Raw genomic sequence first — 18635 nt, 5'->3', positions numbered from 1 at the left:
CATAAAAACCACTTCAGACGAGCCTCCAAATTTATTTAGTTGCAATCCTACGAAACGATCAAAACAATATGTTTGTGGAACTAATCTTGGGCGCTCTAGCCTTTCTACTAGTCTGGGATTATTTAAGTAAAAAACATCGTAATGAAGTGTTTAGTAAATCGGGTATACGAGGACCTAAAACCTTACCCATATTGGGGAATTCGCTCGATATAAAACATGTTAATACAGAAAGTGAGAGAAAAACTATTTTGAAACAAGATCCTTTATAAAGAAAGTGTTTTTTTTTTATATAATTTTAGATATGATCGATTTTGTGCAACAGTGTAAGCATAAATATGGCAAAATCTATCGTATATGGGTTTTGCATCAAGTGAGTGTTTTCGTTTTGGATGTCAAATATTTAGAAGTGATTTTCGGCAGTCAACAGATGATTAAGAAAAGTCGTTTATATGATTTCATTGCGGGCTGGTTGGGTCGTGGTTTACTTTTGAGTTGGGGCAAGAAATGGCATTCGAGACGTAAGATTATTACTCCTACTTTCCACTTTAAGATATTGGAGCAATTTGTGGAGATTTTCGATCAACAGAGTAGTGTTATGGTGGAAAAACTGTACCAGAAGGCTGATGGTAAAACGGAGATTGATATATTCCCGGTAGTGTGTTTGTGTGCATTGGATATTATAACGGGTGAGTTTATTTGGAAATCGGGATTCAGTAAAGAGTTGTGTTCTATGTTGTAATATGGATAGTAGTTTAAAAGTTTAAAGATCACTTTAAAAATAATTTTATATTAAACAAATCTGAAAGTTAAAACATGAATTGGACTTTGATCTAAAGCAAATTTCGAATACTTCATATATCTGTTCTGGTGAGAAAATTTAACTTCTGGAAAGCTAATAAAAGAAATCAGAGTATAAATGAGATCCCTAGAGAAAGGTTTGGAAATTGCATTTATTTCGATTTCTTTTACATCTTTTCAGAAACTGCCATGGGAGTAAAAGTTAACGCCCAAGAAAAACCGGGCCTGGAATATGTTCAAGCCATAGCCACGTAAGTATTTCAAGATTTTAATGATATTTTTACTATTACTCTAAATTTCAAACCATTCCAAACCACTTCTAGCATGTCCCAAATTTCAGCCAATCGTGTGTTTAGTCCTCTTCAAAGAACCGATTTCCTATTTCGCTTATCAGCTCCTAAATTATATAGACAAACTGAACAATGTATATCCACATTGCACAAATTCACCATAGATGTTATAGAACAGCGTCGAACGGCCCTGGAAAAATCGCTAAAAGATGGCAGTTATAAAAGTAAAATATTTCAAGACCTTTAAGAAATAATAGTTCCTATTAAAACTTAAAATTTTCACTTCTTTTAGAAGTAGCCGATGACTCAGATTTGAATACTAAAAAACGCATGGCTTTACTAGATGTTCTACTACAGTCCACGATAAATGGTGCTCCTTTAACCAATGAGGATATACGTGAAGAAGTTGATACGTTTATGTTTGAGGGTCATGATACCACTACTAGTGGTATAGCTTTTGCTTTGTACTTAATAGCCCGTCATCCTGAGGTCCAAGCTAAACTAGTGGATGAAATTAAAAATGTTTTAGGCACCGACAAATATAAACCGGTGGGCTTTAGGGATTTACAAGATTTAAAATATATGGAATGTGTTATCAAAGAAACTTTAAGATTATATCCCTCGGTACCGGTTATAGGTCGTGAAATAACGGAAGATATATTAGTGGGTAAGTGAGTTTAACAGTTAAAAAGTAACAATTAACTAATATTTTTCATGTGCAATTAGGTGATATTACTATACCCGCCAATACTAACATTAACATTAATCTCTTCGCCGTCATGCGTGATCCTGATTACTTCCCCGAACCCAATGCCTTTAAACCGGAACGTTTCTCGGATGATAGCATGCAGAAAGTCAACCCCTTTGCCTATGCTCCTTTTTCGGCCGGTCCACGCAATTGTATTGGTCAAAAGTTTGCCACCTTGGAAATGAAGAGTACCATATCGAAAATGTTGCGTCATTTTGAATTGCTACCTTTGGGTCCCGATGCTAAGCCTATAATTAATCTTATTATACGTTCTTCGACTGGTGTACATATTGGTGTGAGACCAAGAGTTTTTTAGTTGAGCGTTTTTAGGAATTTATGGTCTTAAATCTAGTGATTTTTATGTTTTAAATTATATTAGCAAATAAATTATATATATTTTAGATTAAGGAGAGCAATATTAAATAAAATTATTTTTATATGATCAAAAATTAAAGGGACTTTTATTATAATTAATGGTAATATGTATATCTAAATATGGGGAAATTGTATTGAATTTTATTCAAAATCTAGAGGAAATATTTTGAAAAACTATTACAGTTTTCGCTGAATACCAATACCAAAATAAACCCAAATAGCGATAACCCGAAGACACCATTACCGAAATAAGCAAAAATACCGAAACCTGTAAAATACCTATTTTTTCACCGTTTCGAAACGGTTAACCTTAGTTTAAACAATTTCGTATTTTGGCCTAATAGTTAGTTAGTTAGTTAGATTAGTTAGTTAGTTAGTTAGTTAGTTAGTTAGTTAGTTAGTTAGTTAGTTAGTAGTTAGTTAGTTAGTTAGTTAGTAGTTAGTTAGTAGTTAGTTAGTTAGTTAGTTAGTAGTTAGTTAGTTAGTTAGTTAGTTAGTTAGTTAGTTAGTTAGTTAGTTAGTTAGTTAGTTAGTTAGTTAGTTAGTTAGTTAGTTAGTTAGTTAGTTAGTTAGTTAGTTAGTTAGTTAGTAGTTAGTTAGTTAGTTAGTTAGTTAGTTAGTTAGTTAGTTAGTTAGTTAGTTAGTTAGTTAGTTAGTTAGTTAGTAGTAGTTAGTTAGTTAGTTAGTTAGTTAGTTAGTTAGTTAGTTAGTTAGTTAGTTAGTTAGTTAGTTAGTTAGTTAGTTAGTTAGTTAGTTAGTTAGTTAGTTAGTTAGTTAGTTAGTTAGTTAGTTAGTAGTTAGTTAGTTAGTTAGTTAGTTAGTTAGTTAGTTAGTTAGTTAGTTAGTTAGTTAGTTAGTTAGTTAGTTAGTTAGTTAGTTAGTTAGTTAGTTAGTTAGTTAGTTAGTTAGTTAGTAGTTAGTTAGTTAGTTAGTTAGTTAGTTAGTTAGTTAGTTAGTTAGTTAGTTAGTTAGTTAGTTAGTTAGTTAGTTAGTTAGTTAGTTAGTTAGTTAGTTAGTTAGTTAGTTAGTTAGTTAGTTAGTTAGTTAGTTAGTTAGTTAGTTAGTTAGTTAGTTAGTTAGTTAGTAGTTAGTTAGTTAGTTAGTTAGTTAGTTAGTTAGTTAGTTAGTTAGTTAGTTAGTTAGTTAGTTAGTTAGTTAGTTAGTTAGTTAGTTAGTTAGTTAGTTAGTTAGTTAGTTAGTTAGTTAGTTAGTTAGTTATTTAGTTCACTCCTTTTTCAGAATTTCTGGAGGCAATCCAACCCAGAACTCCTGGACTGACTAACCACCCTAATCTATTAAGAAATATTAAAGATAGCTTTAAACTCGCAATTCCACTTCATTTCATACAAACCCATATCCTAAATAAAAAATTATTTAGAATCACAGAATATTTAGGAAATGTTCATCGTTCTCGGTCCTCTACTCAGATCTATAAATATTTAGAATTATTGTATACGGACTTACAAAATTAGATAAAGAGGTCTTTGAAATAGGCAGAGGAGGAGTTTGTATGTGAAAATATTTCCCGGATTATGTTTACCCCTATATCATTTTATATGTAATATGTTTTCCCCATTTCTTTCTTATGTTTTCTCTACTCATTTAGTCATCTTCCATTTTGTATTATTAAAAAATGCAAATAAATCTGTTTGACTTGGACCCGCATTATCACAGACTTCTTATCGCACTGTACATTTACACTTTGATCACATTTAATTTGTTTTGAGGAAATACTTGGGGTGAAGGTGTATGGAAAACTAACAATCAACTGTGTTTCATTTCAATTCGTTTCATATTAACCCAATAACGGACTACAGGGGCTTTTTAAGGAATAACATTTGTATAACAATAAAATTATTTAAATAATTTGTATAGCAATTGCTGGTCGATATAGCTGGAATGTGTGAAGAGGATTGGAGAGTATATGGTGCCAACAGAGGTTAAGATATTTTCCGACTACCAGGAGGAAACTAGGGTTATATATATGATAAGGTTAAATATATTACCGTAGTATATAACAGACGATAGTTCAGGCTATAGACAGTACTTTAGTCTAGACTATAGACTAGGCAATATAGAATATAGTTAGGTCTACTATCGGAACTATAATCTGATCCGTTGTCTAGACTATAGCCTAAACTATTGTCTAGACTATAGACCAGACTATAGTGTTGATAATAGACCAGAATATAGTTAAGACCTATAGTCTTATAGTCTGATCTTTATAGTCTGACCTATTGTCTAGAATGTAGACAAGATGATGGTCCTGATTATAGTCCCGATTCGGTTACAAACTAGACTATAGAAACCTGACTATTCCCCAGATTGAAGTCTAGACAATAGACCAGAGTATAGTTTATAATATAGGCCAGACTATAGTGTAGACTAGAGACATAAGTCTGGTTTATTATCGAGACTATAGTCTGATCCATGGTCTAAAATATAGTCTAACGTATTGTCTAGGATTATAGTCTCATCTATTCCGCAGACTGAAGTCTTGACTATAGACCAGACTATAGTATATAATATAGAATAGACTATACACCAGACTTTAGACATACCCCACTATAGTATAGACCAATCTACAATATAGACTCTAGTGTAAACTATAAACAAGATTATAAGTCAACAGTATACTTCAGCTTTTAATATATACTATAAGCAAGACTGTAGATCGAGTTCTAATCTATACTGTAGATCAGAATTAATGAATCAATACTTTCAAAGTTCCTTCTATGCGAAAACATAAAGATTTTGCATTAACAAAGAGAAAAAATATTTGTGTAACTCTTAAAAAACGCTATTCATTTAAATACACAAAAATACCTAAGAATAACATTATCTCAGAAGACAATCTAAATAAATGATTAAACCAAAAAAAAAAAAAAGATTTAAATGTTATCAAAGTCCATCACTCACACACGTTTATTTTGGCTTTAAAATGAACAGTCAGACAAGCCTCTAGCGATTTCCGTTTCAGTCAAAATACTTTAGTAGCAATTTAGCTCTTCAGCAGACAACATGTTTTTGGAATTATTATTGGGCTTAATCGGTCTACTGTTTCTGTGGGACTATTTAAATAAAAAACATCGCTATGAATTATTGGATAAAGCGGGTATACCAGGTCCCAAGCCATTGCCTATTTTAGGCAACGCTTTGCGTAATAGACATGTTAATAGTGATAGTAAGTATAAATTAAGAACATTTTCTTAAACAAATTAAATTTAAAAATTTATATTTTAGATCTCATTGAATTTGCCCACGAAAATAAAAGAAAATATGGTAAAATTTATCGCTTTTGGATGCTGCATCAAGTGAGTGTTATTATCTTGGATCCGAAATATTTGGAAATCATCTTGAGCAGTCAACAAATGATTAAGAAAAGTAGTTTATATGATTTTGTAGAGGGTTGGCTGGGTCGTGGTTTACTTTTGAGTTGGGGCAAGAAATGGCATTCGAGACGTAAGATCATAACGCCCACCTTCCACTTTAAGATACTCGAACAGTTTGTGGAAATTTTCGATCAGCAAAGTGCTGTTATGGTGAAGAAATTGTATGAGAAGGCTGATGGTAAAACTGCAATTGATGTATTTCCAGTGGTGTGTTTGTGTGCTTTGGATATTATAGCGGGTAAGTGAGATGGAAGTTTAGATAGTAGCCTAGACTAAACTATAATCTGGTCTATAGCTATACCAGACTATAGTCTAGACTAAATACCTGACCGCCTTCTAGACTAGAGTCCAGACTACAGTCTAGACTATATACCAAACTATAGTTCAGACTACATTCTAACATATAAACCACACTAGAGTTTAGACTATAGACTACAGTCTAGACTATAGACCAGACTACAGTCTAGACTATAGACCAGACTATAGTCACGACTATAGAGAAGACTTTAGTCTCGACTATGTCTCGAGTAAAGACCAGACTATAGTCTCGACTATAGATCATCTATAGTACAGACTGTAGCCTCGACTACTGACCCGAGAATAATCTGAGTCTATAGAGCAGACTATAGCATGGACTAGAGAGCAGAATATAGGCCAGACTATAGTATAGAATATAGACCGCCCTATAGTCTCGACTATAGACCACCCTATAGTCTAGACTATAGAGCAGACTATAGTCTACTCTTGACGATAATCTAGACTATTTACCAGAATATAGACCAGACTTTATATAATCTAGACTATAGATCGGACTATAGACCATACTATAAACTAAACTATAGTCTAGACTATAGACCAGACTATAGTCTAGACTATAGTCCAGACTATAGTTTAGACTATAGATCTGATTATAGCCAAGACTATAGACCTGACTATAATATCAACTATAGACTAGACAATTGACTAGAAAAGAATATACTCAAGACTAGAGAATAGTATTGACTGTAGACCAGACTATAGTCTAGACTGTAGACCATAATCTAGACTACTGACCAGACTATAGTCTTGACTATAGATTAGACAATATTCTTGCCTATAGTCTAGAGAGAGCTGCCTATAGTCTAGATTATAGACCAGAGTATATATACTATAGTCTTCACTATATACCAGACTATATAGTCTCTTCTAAAGATTAGGGGCTCAGTTGTATATATTTATCTTTTGTCTATAAATTTGTTTTTTAAACAAACTCATAAAAAGATAAGATTACTAAAAGTTAAATTTAAACTTAACTAATTAGATAATATTAAGATATAAACAATCAAAACTTTATAACAACTTTTGCTTTCAAATAAACTCTTACCATTTTTCACTCTGTTCAACTTTCAGAAACGGCCATGGGTGTTAAAGTAAATGCTCAAGAACAGCCGGGTCTAGAATATCCTCAAGCCATAACCACGTAAGTTTTTAAATTAAATATGACCCCCTTTCACTTTTTAAACTAAAATGCCCATTTTTAATATAGACTCTCGCGGATAATGGCTAATCGCTTCGTTAAACCCCTGCAAAGAACTGATTTTCTATTTCGTTTAACAGCACCCAAGGAATATCAAGAAGCTGAGCGTTGCATCAAAGTTCTGCATAAATTCACAACAGATGTTATCGAACAAAGACGTGAGGCTCTCGAACAAAAGCTAAAGGAAAGTTCTGTGACAAGTAAGTTTCCTCAGATTTTCCCCAACTTTCTCTGAACGAAATTTTGTTTTACTTTTAGCTGAAGCAGAAGATTCAGAATTGAATGCTAAAAAACGCATGGCTTTATTAGATGTTTTATTGCAATCTACCGTCAATGGTGCTCCTTTGACTAATGAGGATATACGTGAAGAAGTTGATACCTTTATGTTTGAGGGTCATGATACCACTACTAGTGGCATATCATTTGCTTTGTACTTAATAGCTCGACATCCGGAGGTGCAAACAAAACTTGTGGAGGAGATCAAAGAAGTTATGGGCAGCGACAAGAATAAACCGGTAACATATCGTGAGCTGCAGGATTTGAAATATATGGAATGTGTTATAAAGGAAAGTCAACGTTTATATCCCTCAGTACCAGTTATAGGCAGGGAAATAACTGAGGACACACAAGTGGGTAAGTACATAGATAATCAACATTCGATTTTGAACTACATTTTAATTTGTATACAAAATTTTAGGTGATATAACTATACCCGCTAACACCAATTTAAGTTTATCCTTATTTATGGTTTTACGTGATTCCGATTACTTCAGCGATCCCGATGACTTTAAACCGGAACGTTTTGATAGTGTTGAGGGTGAAAAAATCAATCCCTTCGCCTATACTCCTTTTTCGGCTGGGCCACGTAACTGTATTGGCCAAAAGTTTGCCATGTTGGAAATGAAGAGTACTTTATCGAAAATGTTGCGTCATTTTGAATTACTGCCATTGGGTCCTGATGTTAAACCGGTAATTAATCTCATTTTACGTTCTACCACCGGTATGCATGTTGGACTTAAACCCAGGGTTCTGTAAAAGGCTGATTAAGAAAACTATAAAAGACTTTCCACATTGGACCTTGCCAAAAATGGGGATAAGTAAATGTAATTATTATTTTAAAGTATTAAGTAATGTTTGCTGAACTAATGTTAAGAGTATTATTAGATTTTGAGTACTTAAATAAATGCATTTTAAAAAATAATTTACAAATATTAAGGAATTAAATTTGACAAGGAAAAAATTAAGAATTAAGCAATGGAACGACAGAGAACTGAACTTGATCTGAGCCGAACTAGAAGTGAACTCGATCTTGAACTGAACTAGAACAATAATACAACTCTGTTCTAGAACAGAATTGGAGCAGACCTAGAACAGAACAAGAACAAAACCAGAACAGAACAGAACTGGAACAGAACTAGAACAGAACTAGAACAGAACTAGAACAGAACTAGAACAGAACTAGAACAGAACTAGAACAGAACTAGAACAGAACTAGAACAGAACTAGAACAGAACTAGAACAGAACTAGAACAGAACTAGAACAGAACTAGAACAGAACTAGAACAGAACTAGAACAGAACTAGAACAGAACTAGAACAGAACTAGAACAGAACTAGAACAGAACTAGAACAGAACTAGAACAAAACTAGAACAGAACTAGAACAGAACTAAAACAGAACTAGAACAGAACTAGAACAGAACTAGAACAGAACTAGAATTGAACTATAACAGAACTAGAACAGAACTAGAACAGAACTAGAACAGAACTAGAACAGAACTAGAACAGAACTAGAACAGAACTAGAACAGAACTAGAACAGAACTAGAACAGAACTAGAACAGAACTAGAACAGAACTAGAACAGAACTAGAAAAGAACTAGAACAGAACTAGAACAGAACTAGAACATAACTAGAACAGAACTAGAACAGAACTAGAACAGAACTAGAACAGAACTAGAACAGAACTAGAACAGAACTAGAATAGAACTGGAACAGAACTAGAACAGAACTAAAACATAACTAGAACAAAACTAGTACAGAACTAGAACAGAATTAGAACAGAACTAGAACAGAACTAGAACAGAACTAGTACAGAACAAGAACAGAACTAGAACAGAACTAGAAAATAACTAGAACAGAACTAGAACAGAACTAGAACAGAATTAGAACAGAACTAGAACAGAACTAGAACAAAACTAGAACAGAACTAGAACAGAACTAGAACAGAACTAGCACAGAACTAGAACAGAACTAGAACAGAACTAGAACAGAACTAGAACAGAACTAGAACAGAACTAGAACAGAACTAGAACAGAACTAGAACAGAACTTGAACAGAACTTGAACAGAACTAGAACAGAACTAGAACAGAACTAGAACAGAACTAGAACAGAACTAGACCAGAACTAGACCAGAACTAGAACAGAACTAGAACAGAACTAGAACAGAACTAGAACAGAACTAGAACAGAACTAGAACAGAACTAGAACAGAACTAGAACAGAACTAGAACAGAACTAGAACAGAACTAAAACAGAACTCGAACAGAACTACAACAGAACTACAATAGAACTACAATAGAACTACAATAGAACTAGAACAGAACTAGAACAGAACTAGAACAGAACTAGAACAGAACTAGAACAGAACTAGAACAGAACTAGAACAGAACTAGAACAGAACTAAAACAGAACTAGAACAGAACTAGAACAGAGCTGGAACATAACTAGAACAAAACTAGAACAGAACTAGAACAGCACTAGAACAGAACTAGAACAAAACTAGAACAAAACTAGAACAGAACTAGAACAGAATTAGAACAGAACTAGAACGGAACTAGAACAGAACTAGAACAGAACTGGAAAATAACTAGAACAGAACTAGAACAGAACTAGAACAGAACTAGAACAAAACTAGAACAGAACTAGAACAGAACTAGAACAGAACTAAAACAGAACTAGACAGAACTTGAACAAAACTAGAACAGAACTAGAACAGAACTAGAACAGAATTAGAACAGAACTAGAACGGAACTAGAACAGAACTAGAACAGAACTAGAACAGAACTAGAACAGAACTAGAACAGAACTAGAACAGAACTAGAACAGAACTAGAACAGAACTAGAACAGAACTAGAACAGAACTAGAACAGAACTAGAACAGAACTAAAACAGAACTAGAACAGAACTAGAACAGAACTAGAACAGAACTAGAACAGAACTAGAACAGAACTAGAACAGAACTAGAACAGAACTAACAGAACTAGAACAGAACTAGAACAGAACTAGAACAGAACTAGAACAGAACTAGAACTACAGAATTAGAACAGAACTAGAACAGAACTAGAACAGAACTAGAACAGAACTAGAACAGAACTAGAACAGAACTAGAACTGAACTAGAACAGAACTAGAACAGAACTAGAACAGAACTAGAACAGAACTAGAACAGAACTAGAACAGAACTAGAACAGAACTAGAACAGAACTAGACCAGAACTAGACCAGAACTAGAACAGAACTAGAACAGAACTAAAACAGAACTAGAACAGAACTACAACAGAACTACAATAGAACTAGAACAGAACTAGAACAGAACTAGAACAGAACTAGAACAGAACTAGAACAGAACTAGAACAGAACTAGAACAGAACTAGAACAGAACTAGAACAGAACTAGAACAGAACTAAAACAGAACTAGAACAGAACTAGAACAGAGCTGGAACATAACTAGAACAAAACTAGAACAGAACTAGAACAGCACTAGAACAGAACTAGAACAGAACTAGAACAGAACTAAAACAGAACTAGAACAAAACTAGAACAGAACTAGAACAGAACTAGAACAGAACTAGAACAGAACTAGAACAGAACTAGAATAGAACTAGAACAGAACTAGAACAGAACTAGAACAGAACTAGAACAGAACTAGAACAGAACTAGAACAGAACTAGAACAGAACTAGAACGGAACTAGAACAGAACTAGAACAGAACTAGAACAGAACTAGAACAGAACTAGAACAGAACTAGAACAGAACTAGAACAGAACTAGAACAGAACTTGAACAGAACTAGAACAGAACTAGACAGAACTAGACAGAACTAGACAGAACTAGAACAGAACTAGAACAGAATTAGAACAGAACTAGAACAGAACTAGAACAGAACTAGAACAGAACTAGAACAGAACTAGAACAGACCTAAAACAGAACTACAACAGAACTGCAACAGAACTGCAACAGAACTACAACAGAACTAGAACTGAATATAGTATCAAAAATTTATTAGAGAGAATAACATGTCAGTGCCGAAATATGCATAACTGGGTACAAAAATGTTAATAAAGTACTTTTACATTTTAAGTACTTTTAAATATTTTCCTACAATTTATTTTAATCAAAGTACTTTAAACGCCGATACTAATTTTAGATTGAGTTTTTTAAAAACTTCTCAAAAAACAAGAGATAAAGAGAGAATAGTTTCAATGGGTGAATACATTATGGACTTTGACTTGCTACAACTCTTAAAATAACAAAACTATCTGCAAAAAAATCTATAGAAATATAGTAACTATACAATGAGATCAGTGATCGATCATACTCTTTACTACACAAAACAATTACTCTTTTAATCTAGAATACCGAACCAACTAACTATATTTAGTAAAGTCTCTATTTAAACATTTTACTAGCAATGGAAATCGTTAGTGATAATTGTACTCTTTAGCTTAAAACATGTTTATAGAATTAATATTGGGCCTGCTGGTGCTAATCTTTGTGTGGGACTACCTTAACAAAAAACATCGTAATGTAGTATTGGAAAAATCGCATATACCGGGACCTAAAACATTGCCTATTATAGGCAATACACTGGATGTAAGACATGTTAATAGTGATAGTAAGTATGATGGACCAATAAATATTATAAATTGTTATTAGTCTGTTATATATCTTCTCTAGATGTCATTGAATCTGTGCGGGATTTTAAAAGAAAATATGGTAAAATTTATCGTTTTTGGGTGCTGCATCAATTAAGTGTTGTCATATTGGATCCCAAATATTTGGAAGTGGTTCTTAGCAGTCAACAAATGATTAAGAAAAGTAGTTTATATGATTTTCTAGTGGGTTGGTTGGGTCGTGGTTTACTCTTGAGTTGGGGCAAGAAATGGCATTCAAGACGTAAGATTATAACGCCCACATTCCACTTTAAAATTCTCGAACAATTTGTTGAGATTTTCGATCAACAAAGTAGTATTATGGTCAAGAAATTATATGGGAAAGCTGATGGTAAAACTGATATTGATATATTTCCGGTGGTGTGTTTGAGTGCTTTAGATATTATAGCAGGTGAGTGGTAGTAATTTTATATAGTCAAAACTTTTTAATTGCTGAAATTAGTTAGACACTATAAAGCCTAAAACACAATTCACATTATTAAAATTATTGTTTGAATTTTGTAAAGTCATTGTTTTTATTGTTATAAAATTAACTTTGAACAGCAAGTGTAATTACATATTATATTCCGATTAAAATCTACATTCATCTTTGTTGTATGTTTAAAAGTGCTCTCATTAAAATAGGTTAACGGCTGCCTCTACTATCGATGCTGCCCATTACAGTAAAAACCATAGGCTTCGAATTTTTTATAAAAATCTGATAATCTGAAGGCTGTGCTATAGTCTGTATTATAGACTAGGACTATAGCCTGCTCTATAGACTGCATTACATCTTACAGTTTGGTTACAGTCCAGTCAATAGTCTAGACTGACTATAGTCTAGACTATAGTCTAGTCTATAGTCTAGTCTATAGTCTAGTCTATAGTCTAGTCTATAGTCTAGTCTATAGTCTAGTCTATAGTCTAGTCTATAGTATAGTCTATAGTATAGTCTAGACTATAGACTAAACTATAGACTAAACTATAGACTAGACTATAGACTAGACTGTAGACTAGACTATAGACTAAACTATAGACTAAACTATAGACTAAACTATAGACTAGACTATAGACTAGACTGTAGACTAGACTATAGACTAGACTATAGACTGGACTATAGACTAGATTATAGACTAGACTATAGACTAGACTATAGACTAGACTATAGACTAGACTATAGACTAGACTATAGACTAGACTATAGACTAGACTATAGACTAGACTATAGACTAGACTATAGACTAGACTATAGACTAGACTATAGACTAGACTATAGACTAGACTATAGACTAGACTATAGACTAGACTATAGACTAGACTATAGACTAGACTATAGACTATAGACTAGACTATAGACTAGACTATAGACTAGACTATAGACTAGACTATAGACTAGACTATAGACTAGACTATAGACTAGACTATAGACTAGACTATAGACTAGACTATAGACTAGACTATAGACTAGACTATAGACTAGACTATAGACTAGACTATAGACTAGACTATAGACTAGACTATAGACTAGACTATAGACTAGACTATAGACTAGACTATAGACTAGACTATAGACTAGACTATAGACTAGACTATAGACTAGACTATAGACTAGACTATAGACTAGACTATAGACTAGACTATAGACTAGACTATAGACTAGACTATAGACTAGACTATAGACTAGACTATAGACTAGACTATAGACTAGACTATAGACTAGACTATAGACTAGACTAGACTAGACTAGACTAGACTAGACTAGACTGGACTATAGACTAGTCTATAGTCTAGTCTATAGTCTAGTCTATAGTCTAGTCTATAGTTTAGTCTATAGTCTAGTCTATAGTCTAGTCTATAGTCTAGTCTATAGTCTAGTCTATAGTCTAGTCTATAGTCTAGTCTATAGTCTAGTCTATAGTCTAGTCGATAGTCTAGTCTATAGTCTAGTCTAGTCTAGTCTATAGTCTAGTCTATAGTCTAGTCTATAGTCTAGTCTATAGTCTAGTCAATAGTCTAGTCTATAGTCTAGTCTATAGTCTAGTCTATAGTCTAGCCTATAATCTAGCCTATAGTCTAGTCTGTAGTCTAGTCTATAGTCTAGTCTATAGTCTAGTCTATAGTCTAGTCTATAGTCTAGTCTATAGTATAGTCTATAGTCTAGTCTATAGTCTAGTCTATAGTCTAGTCTATAGTCTAGTCTATAGTCTAGTCTATAGTCTAGTCTATAGTCTAGTCTATAGTCTAGTCTAGTATAGTCTATAGTCTAGTCTATAGTCTATAGTCTGTAGTCTATAGTCTAGTCTAGTCTAGTCTAGTCTAGTCTAGTCTAGTCTAGTCTAGTCTAGTCTAGTCTAGTCTATAGTCTAGTCTATAGTCTAGTCTATAGTCTAGTCTATAGTCTAGTCTATAGTCTAGTCTATAGTCTAGTCTATAGTCTAGTCTATAGTCTAGTCTATAGTCTAGTCTATAGTCTAGTCTATAGTCTAGTCTATAGTCTAGTCTATAGTCTAGTCTATAGTCTATAGTCTAGTCTAGTCTATAGTCTAGTCTATAGTCTAGTCTAGTCTATAGTCTAGTCTATAGTCTAGTCTATAGTCTAGTCTATAGTCTAGTCTATAGTCTAGTCTATAGTCTAGTCAATAGTCTAGTCTATAGTCTAGTCTATAGTCTAGTCTATAGTCTAGTCTATAGTCTAGTCTATAGTCTAGTCTATAGTCTAGTCTATAGTCTAGTCAATAGTCTAGTCTATAGTCTAGTCTATAGTCTAGTCTATAGTCTAGCCTATAGTCTAGTCTATAGTCTAGCCTATAGTCTAGTCTATAGTCTAGTCTAGTCTAGTCTTAGTCTAGTCTATAGTCTAGTCCATAGTCTAGTCTATAGTCTAGTCTATAGTCTAGTCCATAGTCTAGTCTATAGTCTAGTCTATAGTCTAGTCGATAGTCTAGTCTATAGTCTAGTCTATAGTCTAGTCGATAGTCTAGTCTATAGTCTAGTCTATAGTCTAGTCTATAGTCTAGTCTTTAGTCTAGTCTATAATCTAGTCAATAGTCTAGTTTATAGTCTAGTCTAAGTCTAGTCCATAGTCTAGTCTATAGTCTAGTCTATAGTCTAGTCTATAGTCTAGTATATAGTCTAGTCTATAATCTAGTCTATAGTCTAGTCTATAGTCTAGTCCATAGTCTAGTCTATAGTCTAGTCCATAGTCTAGTCTATAGTCTAGTCCATAGTCTAGTCTATAGTCTAGTCTATAGTCTAGTCTATAGTCTAGTCTATATTCTAGTCTATAGTCTAGTCTATAGTCTAGTCTATAGTCTAGTCTATAATCTAGTCTATAGTCTAGTCTATGTATAGTCTACAATACTTAATCAAATGTCTGGTCTAGTTCATATTATAGTCTATAGTCTAGTCTTTAATCTGTACTATATTCTAGTATATAATCAGGGCTTTAGTTAGTCAATTATATATTTTTAAAAATAATTCTTATTATTCTTTTCAGAAACCGCCATGGGTGTCAAAGTAAATGCACAAGAACAGCCTGGTCTAGAATATGTTCAAGCTATAGCCAAGTAAGATATTTATGAAAGTTATTACCTTAATAAACCCCATAAAAGTTAAACTCTGTTCCCTTCGTTTAGTCTATCCCGCATAATGGCCGATCGTTTTGTTATGCCTTCACAAAGAACCGATTTTCTGTTTCGTTTAACTGCACCCAAGCAATACGAGGAATCAAAACGTTGTATTAAAGTCTTGCACAAATTCACAACAGATGTAATCGAACAAAGACGTTTGGCTCTGGAGCAGTCAATTAAAGATGGCACTTTTAAAAGTAATAAAATCATTTTAGTTTAGAAATTTTATTTAAAAATTCCTGAATTTACAGATGAATCGGAGGATTCTGATTTGAATACCAAAAAACGCATGGCCTTATTAGATGTGTTATTACAATCTACCGTCAATGGTGCTCCTCTAAGCAATGAAGATATACGTGAAGAAGTTGATACCTTTATGTTTGAGGGTCATGATAACACTACTAGTGGCATATCATTTACTTTATATCTTATAGCCCGCCATCCTGAGGTCCAAGCTAAACTGGTGGAGGAAATCAAAATAGTTTTAGGCACCGACAAAAATAAACCGGTAACATATCGAGATCTAGAAGATTTGAAATATATGGAATTGGTTATTAAGGAAAGTCAAAGATTATATCCTTCGGTGCCAGCTATAGGAAGGGAAATAACCGAGGATATTAAAGTGGGTAAGTGTTGAGCTAAAATTGTTTTCTTTTTTATAGATTTCTATACAAAGTTTTATATTTATTATAGGCGATATTACCATACCGGCTAACACTAATGTAAATATACCTTTGTTTATGGTTTTACGGGATCCCGATTACTTTACGCATCCCAATGAGTTCATACCCGAACGTTTTGAAAGTGATAGCAATCAGAAAATACATCCTTTTGCTTATACACCCTTCTCGGCTGGACCACGCAATTGTATAGGTCAAAAGTTTGCCATATTTGAAATTAAAAGTACTGTTTCGAAAATGTTGCGTCATTTTGAATTGCTGCCGTTGGGTCCAGATGTTAGGCCAGTGATTAATCTTATATTACGTTCAACAACTGGTATGCATATTGGTCTAAAACCCAGAGATTTAGAAAAGTGATGTCTAAATAATTTTTAATTATTTAATAAAATATGTAAATATTTTACATAGTACTAATATGATTTTAACAAAGGGAAAAGATCTTATGATCTTTATTGTATATAATTAATAAATATAGCCAATTTTTTAAATTTATATATGAATCAAGTGTCTTCTTAATCCAAACTTACTAAGAGTTATGTCTGACTATACTTTGATTTCTTTAAGCAATATTTCACAGAACATAGGTTTTGAAAATACTATCATAAATAAATATAAGATCTTGACTAGTAGATATACGTATAAACGAATTTCCCCCTAATTTGTGGGACTGTAGTCTAGACTATAGATTCGACTATAGTCTGGACTGCATTAGAAATTAGACTATTGGCTGGACTATAAATAATAGTATACAATGGACTATAGATAAGACTATTTTCTGGAGTATAGCCTAGACTATTTTCTATACTATAGACTAAATTATAGTCTGGACTATAGACTAAATTATAGTCTGGACTATAGACTGGACTATAGACTAGACTATATTATGGACTATAGACTAGACTATATTATGGACTATAGACTAGACTATAGTATGGACTATAGACTCTAGTATGGACTATATACTGACCTATAGTATGGACTATAGACTACACTATAGTCTGGACTATAGACTAGACTATAGTCTGGACTATAGACTAGACTATAATCTGGACTATAGACTAGACTATAGTCTGGAGTATAGACTAGACTATAATCTGGACTATAGACTAGACTATAGTCTGGACTATAGACTAGACTACAGTCTGCACTATAGACTAAACTATAGTCTGGGCTATAGACTAGACTATAGTATGGACTATAGTCTGGACTATAGACTAGATTATAGTCTGGACTATAGACTAGGTCATAGTCTAGACTATAGACTAGATTATAGTCTGGACTATAGACTAGACTATAGTCTGGACTGGTCTGGTCTATAGACTAGGTTACAGTCTGGACTATAAGCTGGACTATAGACTAGACTATATTATAGATTATAGACTAGACTATAGTATGGACTATATACTGACCTATAATATGGACTATATACTGACCTATAGCATGGACTATAGACTAGACTATAGTCTGGACTATAGACTAGACTATTGTCAGTACCATAGATTAGACTAGAGTATAGTCTGGGCCATACACGAAGCTACAGTCCGGACTCTAAACTGAACTGTAGTCTGGACTATATAGTCGACTAAAGTTTGGCCTATAGGCTAGACCATAGTATGGACTATAGGCTAGGCTATAGTCTGGACTATAAATTAGACTATAGTCAGGACTTATAGATTAGACTACAGTCTATATATTAGACTATAGTCTTAGCTTTAGATTAGAATATAGTCTAGACTAATCTGAACTGTAAATAAGTCTAGGGACTGGATTTATACATAGCTTTAATCCAAAGTCTGGACAACGTAATGGATAACCAGATCGTCTTGGACTTTAGACTAGTTATTAAACTGGAGTAGAATTTTACTTGTTTTAGGAAAAAAACATATTTTGATTTAATTTAAATTTTTATAACGTGTTAATAAACAGTAGTTTAATAACAGGTAAAATATTCCAGGTAAAAACAATTAAGAAAGTCGAACTTGACCGGCTATATGATACCTTACAGCAGTTAAAGGTATAGGATATGAGGGCTATGTTAAAAATTGCGAATTATAGTTTGATTAAAAGGTTTATATAGACAAACGGAGGGACAGATGAATGAAGAGGACCTAGTCTTCAAAGAAAATTATTTTAAGCCGATTTGTATACTTCAAGGTGCTCATAGAACATCGTACTATAGTGGAGTAGGGTTTAGTTAAAGGCATAAACAAATCATATAATTCTGGTTAAAAGATAATAACATTTAATACGGAAATAATGATTGATTAATTAATTAATTA

The 18635-nt window shown here is 33.1% G+C and overlaps 2 protein-coding genes across 2 annotated transcripts; both read left to right on the top strand.

Moving 5' to 3' along the window:
- On the top strand, positions 1–2217 carry LOC119610128 (probable cytochrome P450 4d14). The gene is made up of 6 exons (XM_037965230.1): positions 1–231; positions 300–686; positions 980–1049; positions 1122–1312; positions 1381–1755; positions 1815–2217. The coding sequence occupies exons 1-6, from the start codon at positions 69–71 to the stop codon at positions 2150–2152; spliced, it is 1524 nt and encodes a 507-aa protein (XP_037821158.1). The 5' UTR covers positions 1–68; the 3' UTR covers positions 2153–2217.
- Positions 2218–5151: 2934 nt separating this feature from the next.
- LOC119610124 lies at positions 5152–16713 on the top strand. The gene is given in 11 exon segments (XM_037965227.1): positions 5152–5395; positions 5455–5841; positions 6993–7062; positions 7129–7319; positions 7378–7752; positions 7817–8152; positions 11846–12010; positions 12073–12459; positions 15544–15613; positions 15683–16302; positions 16370–16713. Coding segments are annotated over 11 exon segments (3108 nt in total). The 5' UTR covers positions 5152–5232.
- The last annotated feature ends 1922 nt before the right edge of the window (positions 16714–18635 follow it).

The sequence above is a fragment of the Lucilia sericata genome, unplaced genomic scaffold (assembly GCF_015586225.1).
Source record: "Lucilia sericata isolate MDLA Ls3-8-SP2 unplaced genomic scaffold, ASM1558622v1 Contig001121F_arrow, whole genome shotgun sequence".
Classification (NCBI taxonomy): Eukaryota; Metazoa; Arthropoda; class Insecta; order Diptera; family Calliphoridae; genus Lucilia; species Lucilia sericata.
The sequence above is the reverse complement of the archived record's forward strand: the minus strand, read 5'-3'. Positions and strand labels throughout refer to the sequence as shown.

Coding starts and splice junctions, on each gene's coding strand:
- LOC119610128 (XM_037965230.1), top strand. CDS start 69: ATGTTTGTGGAACTAATCTTGGGCGCTCTAGCCTTTCTACTAGTCTGG. Junction 687..979: donor TGCATTGGATATTATAACGG/GTGAGTTTATTT, acceptor ACATCTTTTCAG/AAACTGCCATGGGAGTAAAA. Junction 1,313..1,380: donor AAAAGATGGCAGTTATAAAA/GTAAAATATTTC, acceptor CACTTCTTTTAG/AAGTAGCCGATGACTCAGAT.